Source organism: Chanodichthys erythropterus, chromosome 3, assembly GCF_024489055.1.
Source record: "Chanodichthys erythropterus isolate Z2021 chromosome 3, ASM2448905v1, whole genome shotgun sequence".
NCBI lineage: Eukaryota > Metazoa > Chordata > Actinopteri > Cypriniformes > Xenocyprididae > Chanodichthys > Chanodichthys erythropterus.
The window spans coordinates 11,338,195-11,360,800 of record NC_090223.1 but is presented as its reverse complement, the minus strand read 5'-3'; the positions used below and the strand labels follow the sequence as shown (position 1 = coordinate 11,360,800).

Here is a 22,606-nt window from a genome sequence, read left to right as displayed (position 1 = left end):
ATCGGCAACAGAGAGCTTCTAGCCATTAAACTGGCACTTGAAGAGTGGAGGCATTGGCTGGAGGGTGCCAAACACCCCTTTACAGTACTCGCCGACCATAAGAACTTGGAATACTTAAGATATGCTAAAAGACTGAATCCACGACAGTCACACCTAGGAGTAGATTTAAATCATCGGATGTACCAGCTGTCGACTACTGGTCCCCCCCACCCTCTTATCCTGGAGAATGGAGCCGCATATCAGGTCAATGAGATCTTGGACTCCCAGCGCCGTGGTGGTCAACTGGAATATCTGGTGGACTGGGAAGGCTATGGTCCTGAGGAGCGCTCATGGGTACCCAGAAATGACAGCCTTGATCCTACTCTACTTGATACTTTCCACGCTTCTCATCCAGATCAACCTGCTCCCCTTGGAAGAGGACGATCACCACAACGTCAGGGTGGGGGGGATGTCTACAACATCATCCAATCACAGCGCACTCCCTCACCTCAGTTCTGATCACATACACCTGTTCCCAATCACCATTGCTACTTAAGCTCACCACTCACCTCAGTCAGTTGTCCAATCTCGTTTGCATGAAGGACTCCATTTCCTTACCTCAAAAGGTCCTATAACACTTACAGTCTCCACTCCAGCGTGTTTCCTTTATCCTCCTTTAGCTTTTCTGTGTGAGTCTACCAATCATCGTCATTCCCTCATCCTGCACTTCAACCTGCAATCATCCACAATCCACATTTCTGCAATGCAAAGGACAGCATCAGTCTTCTCATTATCTGTCACAGCTAATCTTCCTTCATTATTTTTTTAACAGATACAAGTTTGATTTATATAAATTCCTATTTTCCTAATTTATCCCCATACTTGACTTTTTGATTTTTCTGAATACTATATTTCAAGTCAAGTCACCCTTATTTATATAGCGCTTTTTACAATGCAGATTGTGTCAAAGCAGGTTTACATTGATGATTGGTATATCATTTTCCTAGAATAGTGTCAATGCAGGCAGATCAAAAGCACTGTTGAATAAATGTCAAGAATACTGTTGAATATCAAATGTCAAGTCAAATTAAATTAAATTAGGGCTGCACGATTAATCGTATTTTATCACGATAACGATATCTGCTTCTCCCGATTGATTTTAAATAATCGTCACGATATTGGCCCACTCCATGAAAATGAACATAATTTGGAAATATTGGAAGTAATATTAGGAGTTTCGCTGTTTTATCTTTTAAAGTTCCTAAAGGTTTTACCAGTTTTCATAATGTTGATCAGCTAAAAATGATTGTTCTTTGCTTTACAAATTTGCCGGGCAATTTGAATCTGGTTTGTCTTATTGCAAACGAATTTTGTTGCTTTAAAATCTAATGTGAATACATATTACAAAGCGCTCACCAAAACCATGTTTTGTATTGATTTACCATCTAACAAAGTTATCATAGTTGGTTAAATTAAGTCGAAAGACTAATATTAGCGTAGATGCCATTCTTTTTCTGATGTAACGAGTACATCTGGTGTTATAGGAGGTGTTCTTGGTTCCGGCTGAACTAATTTATGCAGCCTAATAATCCTTTAACTGATTTGAAAATATAAATATATAATGTGTTATGTGTCTGCCAGGTTAAAGAGATGTTTTTTTAGTCTAGATTTAAACTGACAGAGTGTGTCTGCATCCCTAACAATGCTAGGAAGATTGTTCCACAGTTTAGGTGCCAAATAGGAGAAGGATCTACCATCTGCGGTTATATTTATATATTTAAGGTATTATCAGCTGGCCTGAATTCTGAGATTGCAATAAACGTGAAGGACTATAATGCATTAAGAGCTCGCTTAGGTACTGGGGAGCTAAACCATTTAGTGCTTTGTAAGTAATTAACAAGATTTTAAACTATATTTCTATTATGTATTGCATCAATTAGCTCTCCTAATGCCACGTTCCAAATCTATTTTTGTGTTCCTACCATCATTTAGACATACTAGCCCATTACTGTCTATTATTTCTTTAACAACATCCCCATTATGATCATCATTACTGCTTTCCCATAAATTATTTTATGATTTCCTGACCCTATAACCTTTTCCAAATTTTGACTTAATCAATTACAATTTAAAAAATGGAAAGCCCCAAAGGTGAATGAATTTCAGAACTAAAATTATTAAATTATTCCTGATGCAAGCAGAATCAGCAGAAAATGAAAACAGACAAAAATAAAATTATTAGTTTAATCAGATGCAATATCAGATTCATCTTCTCCTTTGTGTGAAACTGAAAGTGAAGCTAAAAAGTCAAGATCACTGATGAGTCATTTTAATCCCATCAAATCTGCTTAACAACTGCTGTGTCACAATTATCTATTTTAATGTCATGACTCATGAAGATGATTTGTGTTATGAATCACTTGTTAAGTCATGAAACTCTATATGGCGTAGGCTTGACATGTAATCTGTAAGCTGATGCAAAAATTGATGCATATGCAGATATTTTTTACAAACTGAACATCAAACAAAGATTTGCTGGACTGAAGGAAAAGCAAATTCATGAGCAATAATTATTTTAGATTTAATTTTAACACTGTTTGCTCTGGACACTGTACAGATGCCTGTGCTGTTTACGCTGACTTGAGAAGTTTTTCCTATTGCATACTTGTATTTAAAGGTTATATTCTTAAGTGTGAAGAAGGTCACATTATGTGAGTTTAAGAAGGCATTTATTGGTGTAGTTTCAACATTATTACTGTTACAACCTCTTAGTTTGGTCTAGGGTCAAAAGAACAACACTGGGGTCATGATCAAATTTAGAGTGATGGAGTTGGCAGGTGACGACGTGAAAAAAAAGTAATGCAAAGCAATTATTATGCATAAGCCAAACTAAATGTACAATGATGATATGATGATGAAAATAAGCAAATATTTACAATTCAAAACAAAATCAGTTTATTAAACCCAAGAGAAAAGAGACACAATTAGTGATGCCAAAGAAAATAACAACAAACTGAGCATAACTTCTAATTAATCCTCTAACCTAACAAAGAAATAAAAGAAAATAAATCAGATCTTCAGCATCAAACGTCCTAACTTATGCTAACAAACACAAAACATGTAGGATAGTGTTCCCATTCTTACCTGAGGTATATGTACACATTTAACCCTGTTCACCTTACTAATGGGCAGAGAACAACGGCATCTAAAAGAAAGAAAACTAAAGGGGGAAAGTAGCAAAATAATATCCAAAACGAGATGGCAAACTAAAAGTGGTATGGTTAAGACTGTCACAGAACACTATTAAAGATACTAAACAACAAAACAAAGAGAGGTTAATTTTGGCATATTTTTTGGCACACCCATAGAAATATAACAATTATGAATACATATAAGATCACAATCTCCATGATTCTCTTGAAAAGTAGTTGGTGGACATCTTCAAGATCACAATATAAACTCATCAGGTCACCCACTCCTACAATCAACCAACAAAATGTCCCATCACTCATCATGGCTGTTAGGAAACTAAGTGGTTTTGCCACTAAGTGGTTTCTCATGTGGATCTTGTATGGATCTTCATGTGAAGCTTCAATTGACTTTTACAAGAGAAACTCTTTCCACACTGATCACACGTGTGCGGCTTCTCTCTGCTGTGGATCATCTCATGTATTTTCAGAGATGATGACTGACTGAATCTCTTGTCACAGTGTGAACACTTGTAAGGTTTTTCTCCAGTGTGAATCCTCTCATGTATTTTCAGAGATGATGAAACACTAAAACTCTTGTCACAGTGTGAACAATTGAAAGGTTTTTCTCCAGTGTGAATCTTCTTGTGCTGCCTTAAAGCACTTGCTTGAGTAAAAGTCTTCCCACACTCAAAGCACATATACGCTTTTACACCAGTGTGTATATTCTGATGTTCCTGTAAACTTTGCAGCAGTGAAAAACTCTTTCCACACACAGAACATGAATGTGGCTTCTCCTTCGTATGAACTGTCAGGTGTTTCTTCAGGGCTGATGACACAATAAATGTTTTGCCGCAGTGATCACATGTGAATGGCTTCTCTCCGGTGTGGATCCTCATGTGTGCATTAAGATTTTGTCTGTGTGTGAATCTCTTTTCACACTGAACACACATGTATGGCTTCTCTCCGGTGTGAACTCTCATGTGAAGCTCAAGACTTGGTTTATCTTTGAAGCTCTTCCCACACTGATCACATGTGAACGGTTTCTCTCCAGTGTGGATCCTCATGTGAAGCTTAAGATTTTGTTTGTTTGAGAATCTCTTTTCACACTGTTCACACATGAAAGGCTTTTCTCCAGTGTGGATTCTCATGTGAATCTTAAGCCATCCTAAATCCTTGAAACTCTTCCCACATTTATCGCATGCGAATGGCCTTTCTTCAGTGTGGATCCTCATGTGTATCTTGAGTTTTGTTTTTTCTGTGAAACTAAACCCACATTGATCACATGCGTACGGCTTCTCTCCAGTGTGGATTTTCATGTGTCTTTTATGTTTTGAAGAATCCACAAAACTCTTCCCGCATTGATCACATGTGAACGGCCTCTCTCCAGTATGAACCCTCAGGTGACGATCAAGACTTTCTTTGTTTGAGAAACTTTTTTCACACTGATCACACATGAACGGCTTCTCTCCGGTGTGGATCCTCATGTGATTTTTAAGGTGTGTTGAACAAGTGAATCTCCTCCCACATTGATCACATCCATGCGGCTTCTCTCCAGTGTGGATCCTCATGTGAACCTTAAGGTGTATTTTTTGCGTGAATCTCTTCCAGCACTGATCACATGTGAACAGCTTCTCTCCAGTATGAAGTCTCAAATGAGCCTTAAGACTTTGTTTGTATGGGAAACTCTTCCCACATTGATCACATGTGAACGGCTTCTCTCCAGTGTGGATCGTCATGTGTTCCTTAAGATATACTTTTGATGCGAAGCTTGTCCCACATTGATCACATGTGAATGGTTTCTCTCCAGTGTGGATCTTCATGTGTTGCCCAAGATTTGGTTTTTGCCTGAAACTCATCCCACACTGATCACATGCATGCGGCTTCTCTCCAGTGTGGATCCTCATGTGAACCTTAAGACTTTGTTTGGTTGTCACACTCTTTCCACACTGAGAGCAGGTGAAAGATTTCCTTGCTTTTCTTTTCTTTAAAAATGTCTTTTTAGTCTTTGAGCGACTCAAAGGTTTTTCTCCAGGTTTGTCATGATGTTCCTCCTCCACTTCACTCAGTTCTTCACTCTCCTCACTCTCTTCCATCGGGTCTGAAATCAATAAAAAAATTATAATTTCATTTTTAGTAAAAGTGACCCTTGATATAATGGGAGAAAATAAACAACTGAAAGTAGAGAACTAATAGTAGTAAGTAGACAACTTATTAGTAGGGATGCACCGATCTGATACTCAGATCGGGTATCGGCTCCGATACTGCCATTTTTGCCATATCAGCCGAATGGGACCGATCCAAATCCGATATTGTGCGTGTACTATTCTGTGTTATTGTTAAGCCCTACAAAAGGCACAAAACATTAAAAAGCACCATAAAGTTTTTGTGCACTATATTCTAAGTGTTCTGAAGCCATTCCATAGTTTAATTTGAGGTACAGCTAAATATTTAAGTCATTAAAATAAAGTTCACATAAATGCCTCCCTCCGCTGCGGCTTTCTCCTTCAGTCATTTTCCATTCAGCGTTCAAACTGCGTGTTGCGTTCGGTTACGACAGTCAACACAATGAAACTCCCTCCAAGATGATTTAATGTTTATGCTATAATACTTCATCTGTAGACAAAGATATCGGTAATACAATACACATCAATATATCTTCAATTTGTGCTTTGAACTTTAAAATGTGGAGCTCTGCTGCTGCGCACTGACACTCCATGATGCTTCAAGCACTTCATTCTGCACACAGGATGCGCATAAGCGCTTTGTGCCACTCTGTATGGGAGCCGTTCATATTTTAATACTTTTACGTGCTGAAAGATTGTTAATAGCATTTTTTGTTCTGTCCTATCTATCATATATTGCTACCTCATAAAAAAAAAAAACACTGCTATAAATTTATCTTTTAAATTTATATTTTATAATTACATTTAAATTTAATAATTTTAATTTTATAGTATATATTTATAAAAACCCGATTCCAAAAAAGTTGGGACACTGTACAAATTGTGAATAAAACAGAATGCAATGATGTGGAAGTTTCAAAAGTCAATATTTTATTCAGAATACAACATAGATGACATATAAAATGTTTAAACTGAGAAAATGTATCATTTTAAGGGAAAATAAGTTGATTTTAAATTTCATGGCATCAACACATCTCAAAAATGTTGGGACAAGGCCATGTTTACCACTGTGTGGCACCCCCTCTTCTTTTTTTATAACAGTCTGAAAACGTCTGGGGACCGAGGAGACAAGTTGCTCAAGTTTAGGAATAGGAATGTTGTCCCATTCTTGTCTAATACAGGCTTCTAGTTGCTCAACTGTCTTAGCTCTTCTTTGTCGCATCTTCCTCTTTATGATGCGCCAAATGTTTTCTATGGGTGAAAGATCTGGACTGCAGGCTGGCCATTTCAGTACCCGGATCCTTCTTCTACGCAGCCATGATGTTGTAATTGATGCAGTATGTGGTCTGGCATTGTCATGTTGGAAAATGCAAGGTCTTCCCTGAAAGAGACGATGTCTGGATGGGAGCATATGTTGTTCTAGAACTTGGATATACCTTTCAGTATTGATGGTGCCTTTCCAGATGTGTAAGCTGCCCATGCCACACGCACTCATGAAACCCCATACCATCAGAGATGCAGGCTTCTGAACTGAGCACTGACAACAACTTGGGTTGTCCTTGTCCTGTTTAGTCCGGATGACATGGCGTCCCAGTTTTCCAAAAAGAACTTCAAATTTTGATTTGTCTGACCACAGAACAGTTTTCCACTTTGCCACAGCCCAATTTAAATGAGCCTTGGCCCAGAGAAAACACCTGCTCTTCTGGATCATGTTTAGATATGGCTTCTTTTTTGACCTATTGAGTTTTAGCCGGCAACGGCGAATGGCACGGTGGATTGTGTTCACCGACAATGTTTTCTGGAAGTATTCCTGAGCCCATGTTGTGATTCCATTACAGTAAGGGCCCGAAGATCACGGGCATCCAGTATGGTTTTCCGGCCATGACCCTTACGCACAGAGATTGTTCCAGATTCTCTGAATCTTTGGATGATATTATGCTCTGTAGATGATGATAACTTCAAACTCTTTGCAATTTTTCTCTGAGAAACTCCTTTCCGGCCTCTTATTGCTACCTGTCCCAACTTTTTTGGAATGTGTAGCTCTCATGAAATTCAAAATGAGCCAATATTTGGCATGACATTTCAAAATGTCTCACTTTCAACATTTGACATGTTATCTATATTCAATTGTGAACAAAATATAAGTTTATGAGATTTGTAAATTATTGCATTCCTTTTTTATTCACAATTTGTATAGTGTCCCAACTTTTCTGGAATCGGGTTTGTATATAAATTATATGTGTATAGGGATCGCTAATCTGTACAGACCAGACACCTTTGTTCAAAACGTAGGTGATACCTTCTGTGAGTTCTTGTTTTAAATGTTGATAATATTATATGAGCAAGAATGCAAATCCAACACGATTGCAAATGTGACAAATGATGTCCTTCACAGTATTTTTAGTAATTGCTCTATTTAGCAATAAAATAATAGTTCCAATGAATGCCAAGGCAAAACTACAACACGCAGTGCTGTTTCATGAACAAAAACTTAGAACGAATGGCTTAGAACAAATCGTCCATGAAAGTAAATGATTCATTCATAAATACAGCCACTTGTTCGTTACTGAATAAATGACACAATGACTCACGCATTAAGACAGTGACTTACCGCCATCTACTGGCGGTTTTAGTATTCAAAAGAATCACTTTTCACGTTATCATCATTGCATATTTCTCTAATGAACATTTTTATTTAAAACATTATAAAGGTATTTATAAGATTAATTGTTAAATTTATACAGTGAGCATATTGCTATCCTGATGACTCGCAGCTCTACCTTTCATTCCAACCAGATGATCCCACAGTAGATGCACAAATCTCAAGCTGTCTGGCGGACATCTCGGCATGGATGAAACAACATCATCTGCAGCTCAACCTGGCAAAGACTGAGCTGCTCATCTTCCCTGCCAACGATTTCACCATCATTCTAGATACAGCCTCAATTACCCCATCAAATTCTGCAATAAATCTTGGAGTAATCTTTGATGACTACCTGACCACATTGCAAAAGACAGCTCGGTCACGCAGATTTGCACTATACAACATCAGGAAAATCAGGCCCTTTCTAACAGAACATGCAACACAACTTCTGGTCCAGGCCCTGGTCATTTCTAGGCTTGATTACTGCAATGCTCTTCTGGCTGGACTGCCATCATGCACAATCAAGCCTCTACAAATGATTCAGAACTCTGCAGCACGTCTCGTCATTAATGAGCCATGTCATGCCTCTCTTCATCTCTCTGCACTGGCTATTACTTGCTGCTTGCATCAAGTTCAAGGCGTTGACGCTTGCTTACAGATCTACCACAGGCTCAGCACCCTCCTACTTTCACTCACTCTTGTGAGTCTACACTCCTACAATCCCTACCAGAAGCCTGCGATCACTAAAGGAGCGAAGGCTTGTGGTACCATCGAAGAAAGACACAAAATTGCTGCTCAATGCTGGTGGAACGATCTCCCCGCCTTCATCCAGAATACAGAATCCCTGGCAGTCTTCAAAAGACAGCTAAAAACCCATCTCTTTCGTGAGCACTTAACCTCATCTTAATAAAAAAATCCTTTAATTTCTTTTAATCCCTCCCAATTGACCCTTCGCTGCGAGTTGAATTGACAATCGATCTAACCAATCAGAACGCCAAATTCGCCATTTGGTCCGAGAAAGCAGTCAGTAGTTAGAAGATTAACCTTGGTGGAGTTAAACTTGAAAAATGGTGTGTATAGACGTCTTTCCACGTTTGAAACAACATTCCTTCTGATGTTCATTCATGTTTATTTGATGCTATAAATGAACTAGTAGGAAGAGATGATCGGTTTATGAGCCTCTTGAAATGAGGCGCTACAGCGATCTGTCACGACACATTAAAGAGCCACAAAACGGTTCTTATTGTTTGAATTTATTAAAAAACTACACAGTTTGAAAGCTGGGACTTTGTTTAATATCATAAGTCACCTGTTTGTCTTGTCCGTCGACATATTGTCAGTGTCCTCTTTGCGAAGGGTCAATTCTAGCTTTTGAGACTCTAAGCAATGTCTGAAACTTGTATTGTGAGCACTTCTTGAGTGTCTGCCAAATTAATAAAGGTAAATGTATTTAGCCTACCTGACTGAAAGGCTCATTTTGTGGCCCAATAATGTCACTTCAGGTGTGAATCAAAGCATTATTCAGGATTATTCACGCCTCCAGGCATATTTTTCATAGAATATTTTTCACATCATTTTAAAGTAAAAAGTATACAGTAGTATACTAGTATACAACCTCCAAAACCCAGAAGTCTTGTTTATATACAACTTAAAAAAAAGCATAAATGTCAGGGCACTTAAAAACCTCTCCAGTGCCCCAAAAAAGTTTTTTGAAAGTTCATCTACTTAGTTGTTTACAGTTTATTGCTAAAAAAAAAAAAATCACAATGTTGTGAACTATATTGAGAAATGTCCAAAATTTTGGTAACATCATTGAAAAAAATTGTGAAGCAGATATAAAGAATGTAAAATGAAACAGCTGAATTAATATTTAGTTTGAACTGATGTTGACAGTCGAAATAAAAGTTTCTCAAACCTCCCTTTACTGAACATTTGTTAAAATCTAACATGAATGTTGTTCAGCATCATGAATGAATGAAGAATAAACACCAACCTCTTTGTTCTTCAGTATCTTCAGTGTGTTTCATTCTGCAGGGTTCTGGATCACTCATGTTCTCACTGGCCTCTTTAATAAACTCCTTTGCAGATTTCAGCTCTTCCTGATGCTCTGATGCTCGTCTGATGGGAATATTCCAGCATTTATTAGAGAACTGCTGTGGAAGGAGCTGAGCTGATATGATGTGATCGTTGTGGGAAGAGCTGACAAAACAAAAATGTATAATTTATCAGTTTTTTTAAGAATATTGATAGATTTTATGTTGGTCTCAGCATTGAAAGTATGTGGACTGAGGCTCCTTTTTCCTCTGTCAAAGTTGTATCCTATGTTAACATATGGTTTTCTATGTACCAGAACCATTTCCATATAAGGCTCTACTAGGAGTGAATGTGAAACAGGGAATGGTCTCTGCTTTCTGTATTACCAGAATAGGAGAAGGTCCTTGGGATTTTAAGGGACCACATGGGTACCTGACCAGTAGATGGCCATATTTAGACTTGTTTTTCTATATGTATCACATTCCAATACCATAAGCTATATGATGTATTCTCTTTCTCATTGGCTGAAACTATACTACACCCCTTGTACTCTTTCTATATATTCTCTTTTTTCTTATCAGTAAAATGAGACTATATTCTCCCTCAGCGATGAGTGATTGTTCATATATTTAAAATATATTTAAAAACAGTAATTAATGTATACATATATTAGGGGTGGGAGAACGAAAATCGATCCATGTATCGCCCCATGCATCGCGATCATGGATCAATTCTGAGCCTCATTTTGTTCAGATGCGCGATGACGCTGAGTGTGCTTTAAACACCTGGATTCTTTAATAAGGTTCGGAAAGCGGTTTGAAAAAAAGCCACCAAAAAGCGTGCGTGCGCCTATTAATATGATTACGGTGATTTCAGGAACAGCAGAGAGAGAACACGCTTTCAGAGCGCTCGAGTTCCCCAGATCTTTCTTTCTCATCTGATATTTTTCTTTCTTTCTTTCTGATATTCTCTTTCTTTCTTTCTTCCTGTATTTCTGGTATTTCTTTCTTTCTTTCTGATATTTTTCTTTCTTTTCTGATATTTCTTACTATCTGATAGTTTTCATTCTTTCTGATGTTCTTTCTTCTTTCTTTCTTTCTTTCTTTCTTTCTTTCTTTCTGATATTTCTTTCTGATATTCTCTTTTTTTCTTTCTGGTATCTTTCTTTGTTCCTTTCTTTCTTTCTATCTGATATTTTTCATTCTCTTGCTTTTCTTTCTTTCTGATATTCTCTTTTTTTCTTTCTGGTATCTTTCTTTCTTCCTTTCTTTCTGATATTTCTTTCTTTCTATCTGATATTTTTCATTCTCTTGCTTTTCTTTCTGATATTTCTTTCTGATATTCTCTTTTTTTCTTTCTGGTATCTTTCTTTCTTCCTTTCTTTCTGATATTTCTTTCTTTCTATCTGATATTTTTCATTCTCTTGCTTTTCTTTCTTTCTGATATTTCTCTTTCTGTTCTGATATTTCTTTCTATCTGATAGTTTTCATTCTTTCTGATATTCTCTTTTCTTTCTTTATTTCTGATATTTCTTTCTATCTGATACTTTTCATTCTCTTTCTTTCTGATATTCTCTTTTTTTCTTTCTGGTATCTTTCTTTCTTCCTTTCTTTCTGATATTTCTTTCTTTCTATCTGATATTTTTCATTCTCTTGCTTTTCTTTCTTTCTGATATTCTCTTTTTTTCTTTCTGGTATCTTTCTTTCTTCCTTTCTTTCTGATATTTCTTTCTTTCTATCTGATATTTTTCATTCTCTTGCTTTTCTTTCTTTCTGATATTCTCTTTTTTTCTTTCTGGTATCTTTCTTTCTTCCTTTCTTTCTGATATTTCTTTCTTTCTATCTGATATTTTTCATTCTCTTGCTTTTCTTTCTTTCTGATATTCTCTTTTTTTCTGTCTGGTATCTTTCTTTCTTCCTTTCTTTCTGATATTTCTTTCTTTCTATCTGATATTTTTCAATCTCTTGCTTTTCTTTCTTTCTGATATTTCTCTTTCTGTTCTGATATTTCTTTCTATCTGATAGTTTTCATTCTTTCTGATATTCTCTTTTTTCTTTCTTTATTTCTGATATTTCTTTCTATCTGATACTTTTCATTCTCTTTCTTTCTGGTATTTCTCTTTCTTTTCTGATATCTATCAGCTATCTGTCTATTTTTTTCTTTCTTTTTCAGTATGCATACCTCACATGAGCATGTTTGAGATACATCACATTATTTGACCTCACTTCAAATAAGTAGAAAAAACGAATGGTCAGTTTTCATAGGGGACATCTCATACTGTGTGCATACCTCATATCAAACCATTTTACTGCAGCATTTTTTAGATATATCACATTATTTGACTTCGGAGGCCTAAGAGGACCACATTTCTAATAAGAAGAAAAAACTAATGGCCAGTTCTTATAGAAGACGTCCCATACACACCACATGAAACCATTTTACTACAGCGTTTTGGAGATGTCACATTTTACTACTTCAGATGCCTATAAAGTCCTCATTTCTAATAAGTAGGTAAAATAATGGCCAGTTCTCATAAGGGATGTCCCGCACTATATGCACAACACACATAAAAACAGAAAGAGAAACATTAGAAAGAAAAATATCAGAAAGAAAGAAAGGAACAGAAATATCAGAAAGAAAGAAAGGAGACATATTTGAAATAAATAAAGAAAGAGAAATATCAATGTTAAAAAACTACTCCCGAGGTGTGCCTCTTAATTGGCAATTGAGTGAACAATCTCAGCGCTGACGGAGAGTATAAAGTCTCGTTTTTATTTAGCTGGGTCTGTGATTATATAGAAAGTGAGATATGGATTTAACCAATGAGAGAGAGAGTACATCATAGCTCATGGTATAGGAATGTGCAACAAATCTAAATATGGTCATCTCACAGTCAGGTGATGCATGCATTCCTGGGGATCCAAGAAGACCCCCTTCCAAAGGACCATTCCCTGTCTCCTTATTAGCTCCAGGAGCCTCATACCATACATTGAAGTTGTTCCGGTACATAAAGAGAAACAGATGTTATAATATAGACTACAGCTGAGCTTCAACAGAGGACAAAAGACCCTCTGTCTTCCTTCATTCAATGCAGAGACCAGTACTTTAAACACAGAATCCTTCAGTCAGATAGAAAGAAAGATCAGATAGAAATGATAGACAGATAGAAAGAAAAAGATACATTTCAGAAAGATAGAAAGAAATATTAAACGGAAAGAAACATCTGGGGAACTCGAGATCACCGTATTCATAGTAATAGGCGCACACGCTCGATCCCCATCAATTCATCTCACAGATTTCAAACTTCAGACTTTTGACTTGGCATTCAGTAAAAGTTAATTATCTCCCCAAACATCAAAAGATCACACGAACGAACACACAAAAGACAAAATCGCTCAGGTCTGAATGAATTCAACATATGTTCCTCACATGCTGCTGCACTAAATGTTTATTTCAGTAGCCAGAAAAGACGCACAAGAACGCGCTGTGCTCGATGAAAACAACACAGAAATGAGCCTGTAAAATATCGCTTAAATAAACTGTATAAAGTGTGTTTGATGGTTATGTAAAAATATAAGAAATACCTTGAACTGCTCTCCTCCCCTCTGAAGACTGAACTGATTTAACTGAAGGAGAACGGGTGACTGCAGCTCGGAAAATGGGCGTGTCGAAGGGTTTTTTTTTTTTTTTGGTCAAACTTTTTTTGTGGTGTTTGTCAATGGGAAATCTGGAAAAATGACAGTGGAGCTGCAGAGATAACAGCTGTCACTTAATATTTCAACACTTTTAATCATCATAACACTTTTAATCATTTGAATTAAAACACTTAATATCAAAGAAACAGACAGTTTTGCCAAAATGCATACTTTTTTTTTAATGAGTCAATCCGTTCACAAAACCTTCTCAACTTGTACTTTAGCTTTCATACATGTTTAGGGGGTGGTGTGTAACTGTAACAACTGTCTAATGAGAATATATTCCATCATTATAGAATAATAAGAATAATAAGTCTGTATCCGTTATAATAAGTCAGTTTCCGTCTGAAGGTACCATTCATCCCGGAGCAACCTTTTCTCCTAGACTAAGAACAGATGTGTGATGAAACAAAAACAACTCTTCTCTTGAAACCTTACAGACCAGCGAGAGAGAAAACGGAGAAACCGGGAAAGAAAAATAAGACTGATAAGATTTATCTTTCATTTAATGCATTTAATCTCACTTTATTTGCCAATGTCTTTGCGGCTGACCTTCAATGACCTAATTCAACCATACCAATAATCAGAAATAACTTTATATTAGATTTAGAAATAAGAGTTTTGAACTTCCTTCCCCTGTATACTATTCTTCTTCAATCCAGAATGGCCATACAGCTGAAAGGTTTAAGCTGCGCCCTCTACTGTACAGGCGTAAATAGTTTCCTTTAGCCTGAGGCTTATTTATTTCACTTTTGGTGTGAAAGAGTCTTAACATTTCGCAAAAAGAGATTTTTTTTTTTGTTGTTGTTATTAAAAAAAAAAACACAGCAAGCAAGCAAGCCCAGCCCAGGTGAGAAACAGTAACGCAAAAGTAATGTAATGCATTATTTTCATAAAAAGTAACACAATTAGTTGCTTTTTTAGGGAGTAATGCAATATTGTATAAAGTTCACCCAAAATGAAAATAACTGTATGAGGAAAAAAGATCTACAAATAAAAAAAACAATTGGAGTGATATATTGTTTTTATGTTAATGTAGAAAAAAAGTCACATTCGGGGTCTTTGGGGTCTCCAGTGACCCCAGGCAACAAAATGTAATTTTCTAACACAATAATAGTTTTTTTAAAAAAACAAAAGTAATTGTACCCTGTTTATTAATGTTTTAACTTCATATTTGTGCAGTTTTTGGAGGGTTTATCATATCTTTTAAATTTATATAAATAAATATTTTGTTGAGTAAGTTTTTGAACAAAAACAGCATTTTATGTAAAATTCCCTTTATAAAAGTCCAACATTTCTAAATTTCATTCATGGGGATAACATAGATAATTCGACATGATTTAGTGTAATATTTTTGCCCATCTTTAGTGTAAGATTTTTGCCCATCATCATCACTTTTACCAGTAAATGTTGCAGAGCTCCACTATTTGCTATTTGACTGACTGAAAGACCTCTTTTCACAAGTTTTTTTTTTTTTTTTTTTCAGTTGGATTCATATCTAAATATTATGAAATCACAATTATAACAATAAAAGCTACTTTTTTGTCAAAGTTTAGCTTTTTTTTTTTTTTTTTTTGGTACTGAAAAAAAAATTAAATGTTGATTTTGAGGATGAATTTTGTCCATTTTCTAAGGGGGGTCTCATCATAATGTAACAATATGGAAAAACAAATGTTTTTTTTCATTAAGGGGAGCAAGTATTGAACCTTGAGGGACTCCGCATGTCATGGATGTCCACTCAGACTTATGGTCACTGATACTCACATAATAAACTCTCTCTTTTAAGTATGACCTGAACCATTTAAGGACCATCCCAGAAAGCCCAACCCAATTTTCCAGCCTGTCAGCCTGTTGTGATCGACAGTGTCAAACGCAGCACTGAGGTTGAGTAGAACCAGCACTGATAATTTACCTGTATCTGTGTTCAGGCGAATATCATTTATTGTTTTTATAAGTGCTGTCTCTGTGCTGTGATGCGGTCGGGAACCAGATTGAAAGTTGTCAAAACATCCATTGGTCTGTAGTTGCTCAATATGGTGTTATCCAGATTTTTCTTTTTCAGGAGGGGCTTAACAACTGCAGTTTTCAGGGAGTTTGGAAAAGTCCCAAAAAAGAAGTGAGACGTTTACCACTTCTAGGAGATCTGCTTCTAAACAGTTAAACACACTCTTGTAAAAAGATGTGGTGAAGGGTGTCAAGGAAACATTTGTCTCTGACTCCAGAAAAGATTTTTGAAGAAGTTCAGTCCCTTTATGTTGCAGGGTTTTTTTGCAGCCATGTGTTAAGCCCAAGCAACTAAAGAGCATCCTGTTTTTTGCAGGGACAAGGAGACCAAAGCCATGCAAGAATTCTACATCATTGACACCCAAGTACCACCTATACTAGGACTATAAAACTGGTCCTCTCTGTGCAAACCGACACAAAACAAAGTAACGTTCTGCTAAGCGAATATGCTGACATCTTCAAAGGAATAGGGAAATTTCTAGATGAGTGTAAAATACACATAGACCCCACTGCAGTTCCAGTGTTATATACCCCACGAAAAATTCAATTCACACCATGCGGACGTCTAAAGGAGGAATTAGACAGAAAGGAGCATCAAGGAATCATTGCAAAGGTAACCAAACCAACAGACTGGATCAACACTTTAGTTGTAGTAGAAAAACAACTGGAGACTGCCTTGATCTGCGCAACCTAAACAAAGGAAATCAAAAGACTGCATTACACTCTATAAACCTTGGATGATGTTATCTCCAGATTCTCAGGTGCAAAGTATTTGAGTGGATTAGATGCCAGATCAGGATACTGTGCCATTAAACTGACAGAGGATTCATGTAAACTCAGCACATTCAATACGGTGGTCGGACAGTACCGCTTCCTCTGTACCTCAAGTATAGGTCAAATGAAGTCACTGTGATAAGCTCTGACATTCTGGTTTGTTTGTTTTTTTATGCTGAATTAGTATCTTGTTAAATAAAAAAGACGATTAATGATTGGAAAATAGTGCCCTTTTGCACCTCTTTCCTACTCCGATCATTCCAACAAACCTGCACAGGTGGGGAATGAGGGAGGACTTGCTGTGCAAGTTATGTGGAGGGAGAGGCATGTTGGCGTCTTACTTGCAGGGTGCAAATCTGCACTTAGAGATACAGAAGGCATCATGAAAAGGTCCTCAAAGCACAGGCTGACATCTTGGAACAGGAGAGACAAAAAAGTGTCAAGACCCACATGAGACCAGCGCCATCCATTTAGTTCATCAGGGAAGGGGAGAAACCAGCCTCCTCCAACAAGACCAAGAAGAGCCTCATGCAGGTGAAATACTTTGCCTAAGTGGTCCAAACATCCCTGAGGCCTGATGTGGTCATATGGTCTGAGGAGGTAAAGAGGATCATCCTAATTGAACTTACGGTGCTGTGGGAAGAAAGATGTAAAGAGGCCTTGAAGAGGAAAATGCAGGGACAAAGAGTGCAGGCTTAGCTATTTCCAGTTGAGGTTGGCTGGAGGCGTTTCCCGGCTTCAACATCCAGCCTTCAGAACTTAATATCTCAGTCCACCTCCATCTCCAGAGCTTTAGGCTTTAACAGTTGTTTCATGCTCCTGTTTCTTGAATTCGAGATTTAATTCTTTTAGCAACATAGAAGTATCACAACTTGAATCACTTCCTTTACCAGGAATAGAAATGGATTCTACTGATGCAGCTTTCCCACCCACGCCAGACTTAGCCAGCAGAATACTTGCTTGGACAAGCTTCCAGTACAACTCATCTTTGATGCAATATTTTTTTGCCTCCTTGTTGACAGGAAAATTAAAAAATATCTGCAATCACGAGCAGATCTTTCTTTCTACACATCAAACTCTTCTACTGTTGGATTAAACATGACTGAATTAAACCAGACAAGGAATAAGGGTCTTATCTAGCGAACTTATCGGTCATTTTCTAAAAAAAACTAAAACAAAACAAATGTATATGCTTCATAAACACAAATGATTGCCTTTGTAAATGCTTCCACCTTCCGTATTCTTCAAAACGTTTACGCTGTATGTCCTACGCCTTTCCTATTCTAATTATGGAACGAACATGGTGCCAGTTCCATTTTTCTGTATGTAGGACATGCAGCATAAGCTTTTTGATGAATACACAAGGCGGAAGTATGGCGATCATGCATTTACATGTGTATTTATTTTTAAGAAAATGACTGATCGTTTTGCTAGATAAGACCCTTATTCCTTGTCTGGTATTGTTTAAAGCCATTTGAAGCTGCACTAAAACTAATTTTGACCTTCAACCTTTTAGAGGCCATTGAAGTCCACTATAAGGAGAATTTTTTCATCAAAAACCTTAATTTCTTTTTGACTGAAGAAAGAAGGACATGGACATCTTGGATGACATGGGGGTGAGTAAATTATTAGGAAATTTTTATTTGAAAGTAGACTTATCCTTTACACAACAAAAAGAACGAATAAGAACACTGTTAAAGAACCGGATTGATTAGCAGCATTGGTTAAAATAGTGACATCATTAAAACCTTAAATGTCCATCCCTACACAGCACAGGAGTTTTTCATGCTCTCATGTGTTTTCTGGAGCCTTTTAAAAAAGTCAACCCTTTTAAACCTCCTTCCACAAACAGGAGTAAGGCTCCTCTTTTTCATGAACTTTCTGGTGACTCTTCAGTAATGATGGCAAAGCAAATGTCTTACTGCAGTGATCACAGTTAAATTCTTGTGGTTCAGAGTGAGAGTGAGAGTCCAGATGAGCTTTGAGACTTGTTTTCCATTTAAAACTCTTCCCACACAGAGAACATGCGAAAGCCATCTCTTTAGTGTGAATTCTCATGTGAAGAATAAATCCTGGTTTACGGGTGAAACTCTTTCCACACTGAGAGCAGCTGAAAGGCTTTATTCCAGCATGACTTAACATGTGCTTCTTCAGGCTTGCTTTAAATGCATAAGAGTTTCCACACTGATACAAACCTGATACAATGGTGTTGAATCAAAATAAATTGTTTAAAAACAGCATCAAAAATAATTTTTTGAGTGTACTTACTGCATTGCAAAAACAACATTTTAAATTCAGAATACAATTAAATTGTATTGTACAATTTAATTGTATTCTGAATACATACCTTCATGGACAACAGCCTTTTTGAAGTAAATTTGAAGGTGTGCATTCAACTTTTGCCGTCTGGTCGGTTTAAAACACTGGACAGTGGAAATTGTTGCTGCACATTTTGCATCACAGTAAATGAAGTAAAGCGAAGCATCTCCCAATAGTAATATGTCTCTAAAAATCCACAAAACATTGGTCAGTAATGTAAAATGTAACCAATGAAATAAAATACAGCACCAACAACAAAGTAAAATCACAAACCATGAATATATAACCACCCATGTGAAAAAAATACTATAATAAATACTATATTTTTTTGAACCATACTATAGTAAATTTTTGTATACTGTATATATTATAGTATTTACAACACTAATGAATGCTACAGAATACTGAAGTATTAACTATAGTGAACTGATAAACTGTTATAAATACTGTAGTATACTTTAGTTTTTACTACAGTAAACTGTAGTGTGTATAAAGTAGTATAATATACCCTAAAGTGGTTGAAAACTTAGCACAATGCAGTGTTAATTTTGACAGCAAATTTTGATTTAGTTTTAGTCATAGTCTTTTGACTAAAATGCCATTTAGTTTTAGTCATATTTTAGTCATTGGAAATTGTTTTAGTTTTAGTCTAGTTTTAGTCGACTAAATATCATAAGATTTTAGTCGACTAAATCTACAGTAGAATTAGTCGACTAAAATCTAATTTAGTTAAATTGTAAGCATTAAGCATTTCCAATAAAAATGCTTCCACAGATCCAATACACTGATATAGGTACATCTGATATTCCCCAAACTGTTTATGTTCACCCAACTGTACTTTGCTCACCAAAGTGGACGGTTTTTGATCGTTCAAGTGCAAAAACACGTGAAAGAGCAAAATTCAGTACTTTTCAGGGATTGACACACTTATCATTGAGGTAGGCTACTATTATAGATTTCATTTTAAAAAAATTATTAGATTTGATTTTTAGTTTTTCCTGCTTTCATTGTAATTTTAGTTAAAAGTTTTAGTAATTTTTTGTTTATGTCTTTTAGTTTTTGCTTTTAAATGTCTATAACTTTTTATTTTTTGTTTATTTTAATACCTCAGGTTAAGCTAAAGCTTAGAAACTATTAAGTTTACATTTTTATAAGTTTACATTTTTATATATTTATCTTTTATTTCAGTTAATGTTTATTTAAAGTAATGAAGATTTCTTTGGTTTTAGGTTTAGTTAACTATAATAACTACTTTAATAACTATAATACTTGTAAAATATATTGAATAATGTGTCAAATAATGTTCTTAGTCTTTCCTTCCTGTGACAGAAGATACAGTAGTTTACTATGAATTAAACAGAAAATAAATTAAATACAGTTTATTGTTTAAACAAAATAACAATAATGACCAGGAAAAAAATAATAATTATAAACCATCCCGAAATACACCGTGACTCTTATTCTGAAATGTCTGCAGTCTGCACTGTAGCAGGCTGCTCACGAGGTAGATAAATATGCATTCTTTCAACAGTCTAAAACATGCTACCATATAAACATCGTGTAGTAAACATTGTCATAATTCATCAACATTAGCTTATACGCAATCGGATGGCATAAATGTGCGCTATTCATTAATTGCGCAGCAGTCAGATGTGCTGCTGCACGAGCCTGTAGAGCGCGCAACAGCGCCGCGTTTCCCGCGGTTAGATCAGCACATTACAATTCAAATGTGCGCATCTTCCACACAGGACAGCAGTCCTGACTGGATATCTTCCCAAATCGTCCCTCTCTTTCATTTTCGTCTCGTTTTTATTCGTTGACGAAAATTAGAGTAGATTTTAGTCATAGTTTTAGTCATTCAAAACGCATTTTTATTTAGTCATCGTCTCGTTTTTGTCCGTGAAAAAATGTCGTTGACGAAAATTATGACGAAAATTATTCGTCAACGAAATTAACACTGGCACAATGTTGGGTAAAGTAATTTGTTTATATTACTATAGTTGTTATATTATCACAGCAACTATAGAATTACAATAAATGAATTCAATTTATTAGTATAGTACTAGTATACTAACTTATAGTACTATAGTATAGTTCAAAAACACTTTAGTATTTACTATAAATTACTATAGTATTTTTTCACCCGACAAGTAGTGGGGACGGTTGATACCAGGGCTCCGATGCTCCGACACAGTTTTCAAAGCACAATTGTATCACACACTGTACCGATGCTTGTATCGAAATGACAATACCACGTGATTGATGACATTTGAAGCTTCGAACGTCATGCAGTATCGGAAAGTCGAGACAGCTGGTTTGAAAAATTGGCGCTTCAGTTGATGCATAAAGGAAAATGCATTTAATCATGTTTTATTGCTGGGGTCTCAGAGACCTTGAACAGAACATAAGGGTTAAACAGCTCACCCAAAATAATTTTTTAACTACTCATGTCAGTTATGATCACATCATTGTATCTTTTATATTATTGAAGGTTACACATGACGCGAGTGGTGGTCTCATTGTCACAAATTAATTTAGATGACATTACATCAGATTAGATAGAACTGATTCAAGACGAGAGTGATTCATTGTGTCACAGACTTCTGAAACTTTGGTCACTAGCTTTTTCAAACTGTAGATCTGCTCCGCGATGATTAAGATATTGTGAAGAAAACAAGTCTGACCACCAGATGTCACTAATGTGCACTGTGTTAAAAGCTTCGAGTAATGAACCTTTTTTTCGGCACAATTTGATGAAAGCCTCAAACACTTCAGAAAGCCTTGTTTTCCCATCACTACTGGCAAGCAACGTGAGACGATTTGTAAAATATCAAAAGACGCAATAAAGTGACTTTGAAGCCCATTTACAAAATATTTGAGTCATGTTAAGTGTTAACTTTCGAATAAATACACAACAAATAAATGTGATCGATTAAAAACACAACACAAAGAAACTTTTTGCCGTGTTCTCTTCTTCGGTGCACCGTTGTTTATTTGTTTGTCGCTAACTCCGCCCACATCCGACGTGATACTGTTACTCCGCCCACTTCCGCCCTCAGGCTGTCTGGCGCTGTCGTCCTCAGACTGTCATGACGTTTGGAACTGCGGTTCTGCAGTTGGTTAGCAAGGGGGATTCAGACAAGGACCGTGACGTCAGCAGCTCTGATTGGCTGAAAGCAGTGAGCAACAAAATCTGATTGGTCACAGACCAAGTTGAAGAGACATTTGAATTCCGAACGAAGTCTGAAGTTTAAAGGGTTAGTTCACCCAAAAATGAAAATTCTGTCATTTATTACTCACCCTAATGCCGCTTCACACCCGTAAGACATTTGTTAATCTTCGGAACACAAATTAGGATATTTTAGTTGAAATCCGATGGCTCTGTGAGGCCTTCATAGGGAGCAATGACATCCAAGATCCATAAAGGTACTAAAAACATATTTAAATCAGTTCATGTGAGTACAGTGGTTCAATATTAATATTATAAAGCCATGAGAATATTTTTGGTGCGCCAAAAAAGCAAAATAACGACTTATTTAGTGATGGCCGATTTCAAAACACTGCTTCAGGAATCATCGGAGCATTGTGAATCAGTGTATTGAATCTGTTTGGAGCGCCAAAGTCACGTGATTTCAGCCGTTTGGTGGGTTTGACCCGCGATCCGATTCATGATTCGATACACTGATTCATTTATGATCCGATGCTTCCTGAAGCAGTGTTTTGAAATCGGCCATCACTAAATAAGTCGTTATTTTGTTTTTTTGGTGCTCCAAAAATATTCTTGTCGCTTTATAATATTAATATTGAACCACTGTACTCACATGAACTGATTTAGATGTGTTT

The 22,606-nt window shown here is 36.4% G+C and overlaps 1 protein-coding gene across 1 annotated transcript; it reads right to left on the bottom strand.

Moving 5' to 3' along the window:
- Positions 1 to 3,535: 3,535 nt before the first annotated feature.
- LOC137003226 (zinc finger protein 420-like) lies at positions 3,536 to 9,988 on the bottom strand (the record flags this gene model as incomplete). Its single annotated transcript, XM_067363299.1, has 3 exons — positions 3,536 to 4,066; positions 4,151 to 5,268; positions 9,931 to 9,988. Coding segments are annotated over 3 exons (1,707 nt in total), but the record flags the coding sequence as incomplete, so codon positions are not given.
- Between the last annotated feature and the right edge of the window lie 12,618 nt (positions 9,989 to 22,606).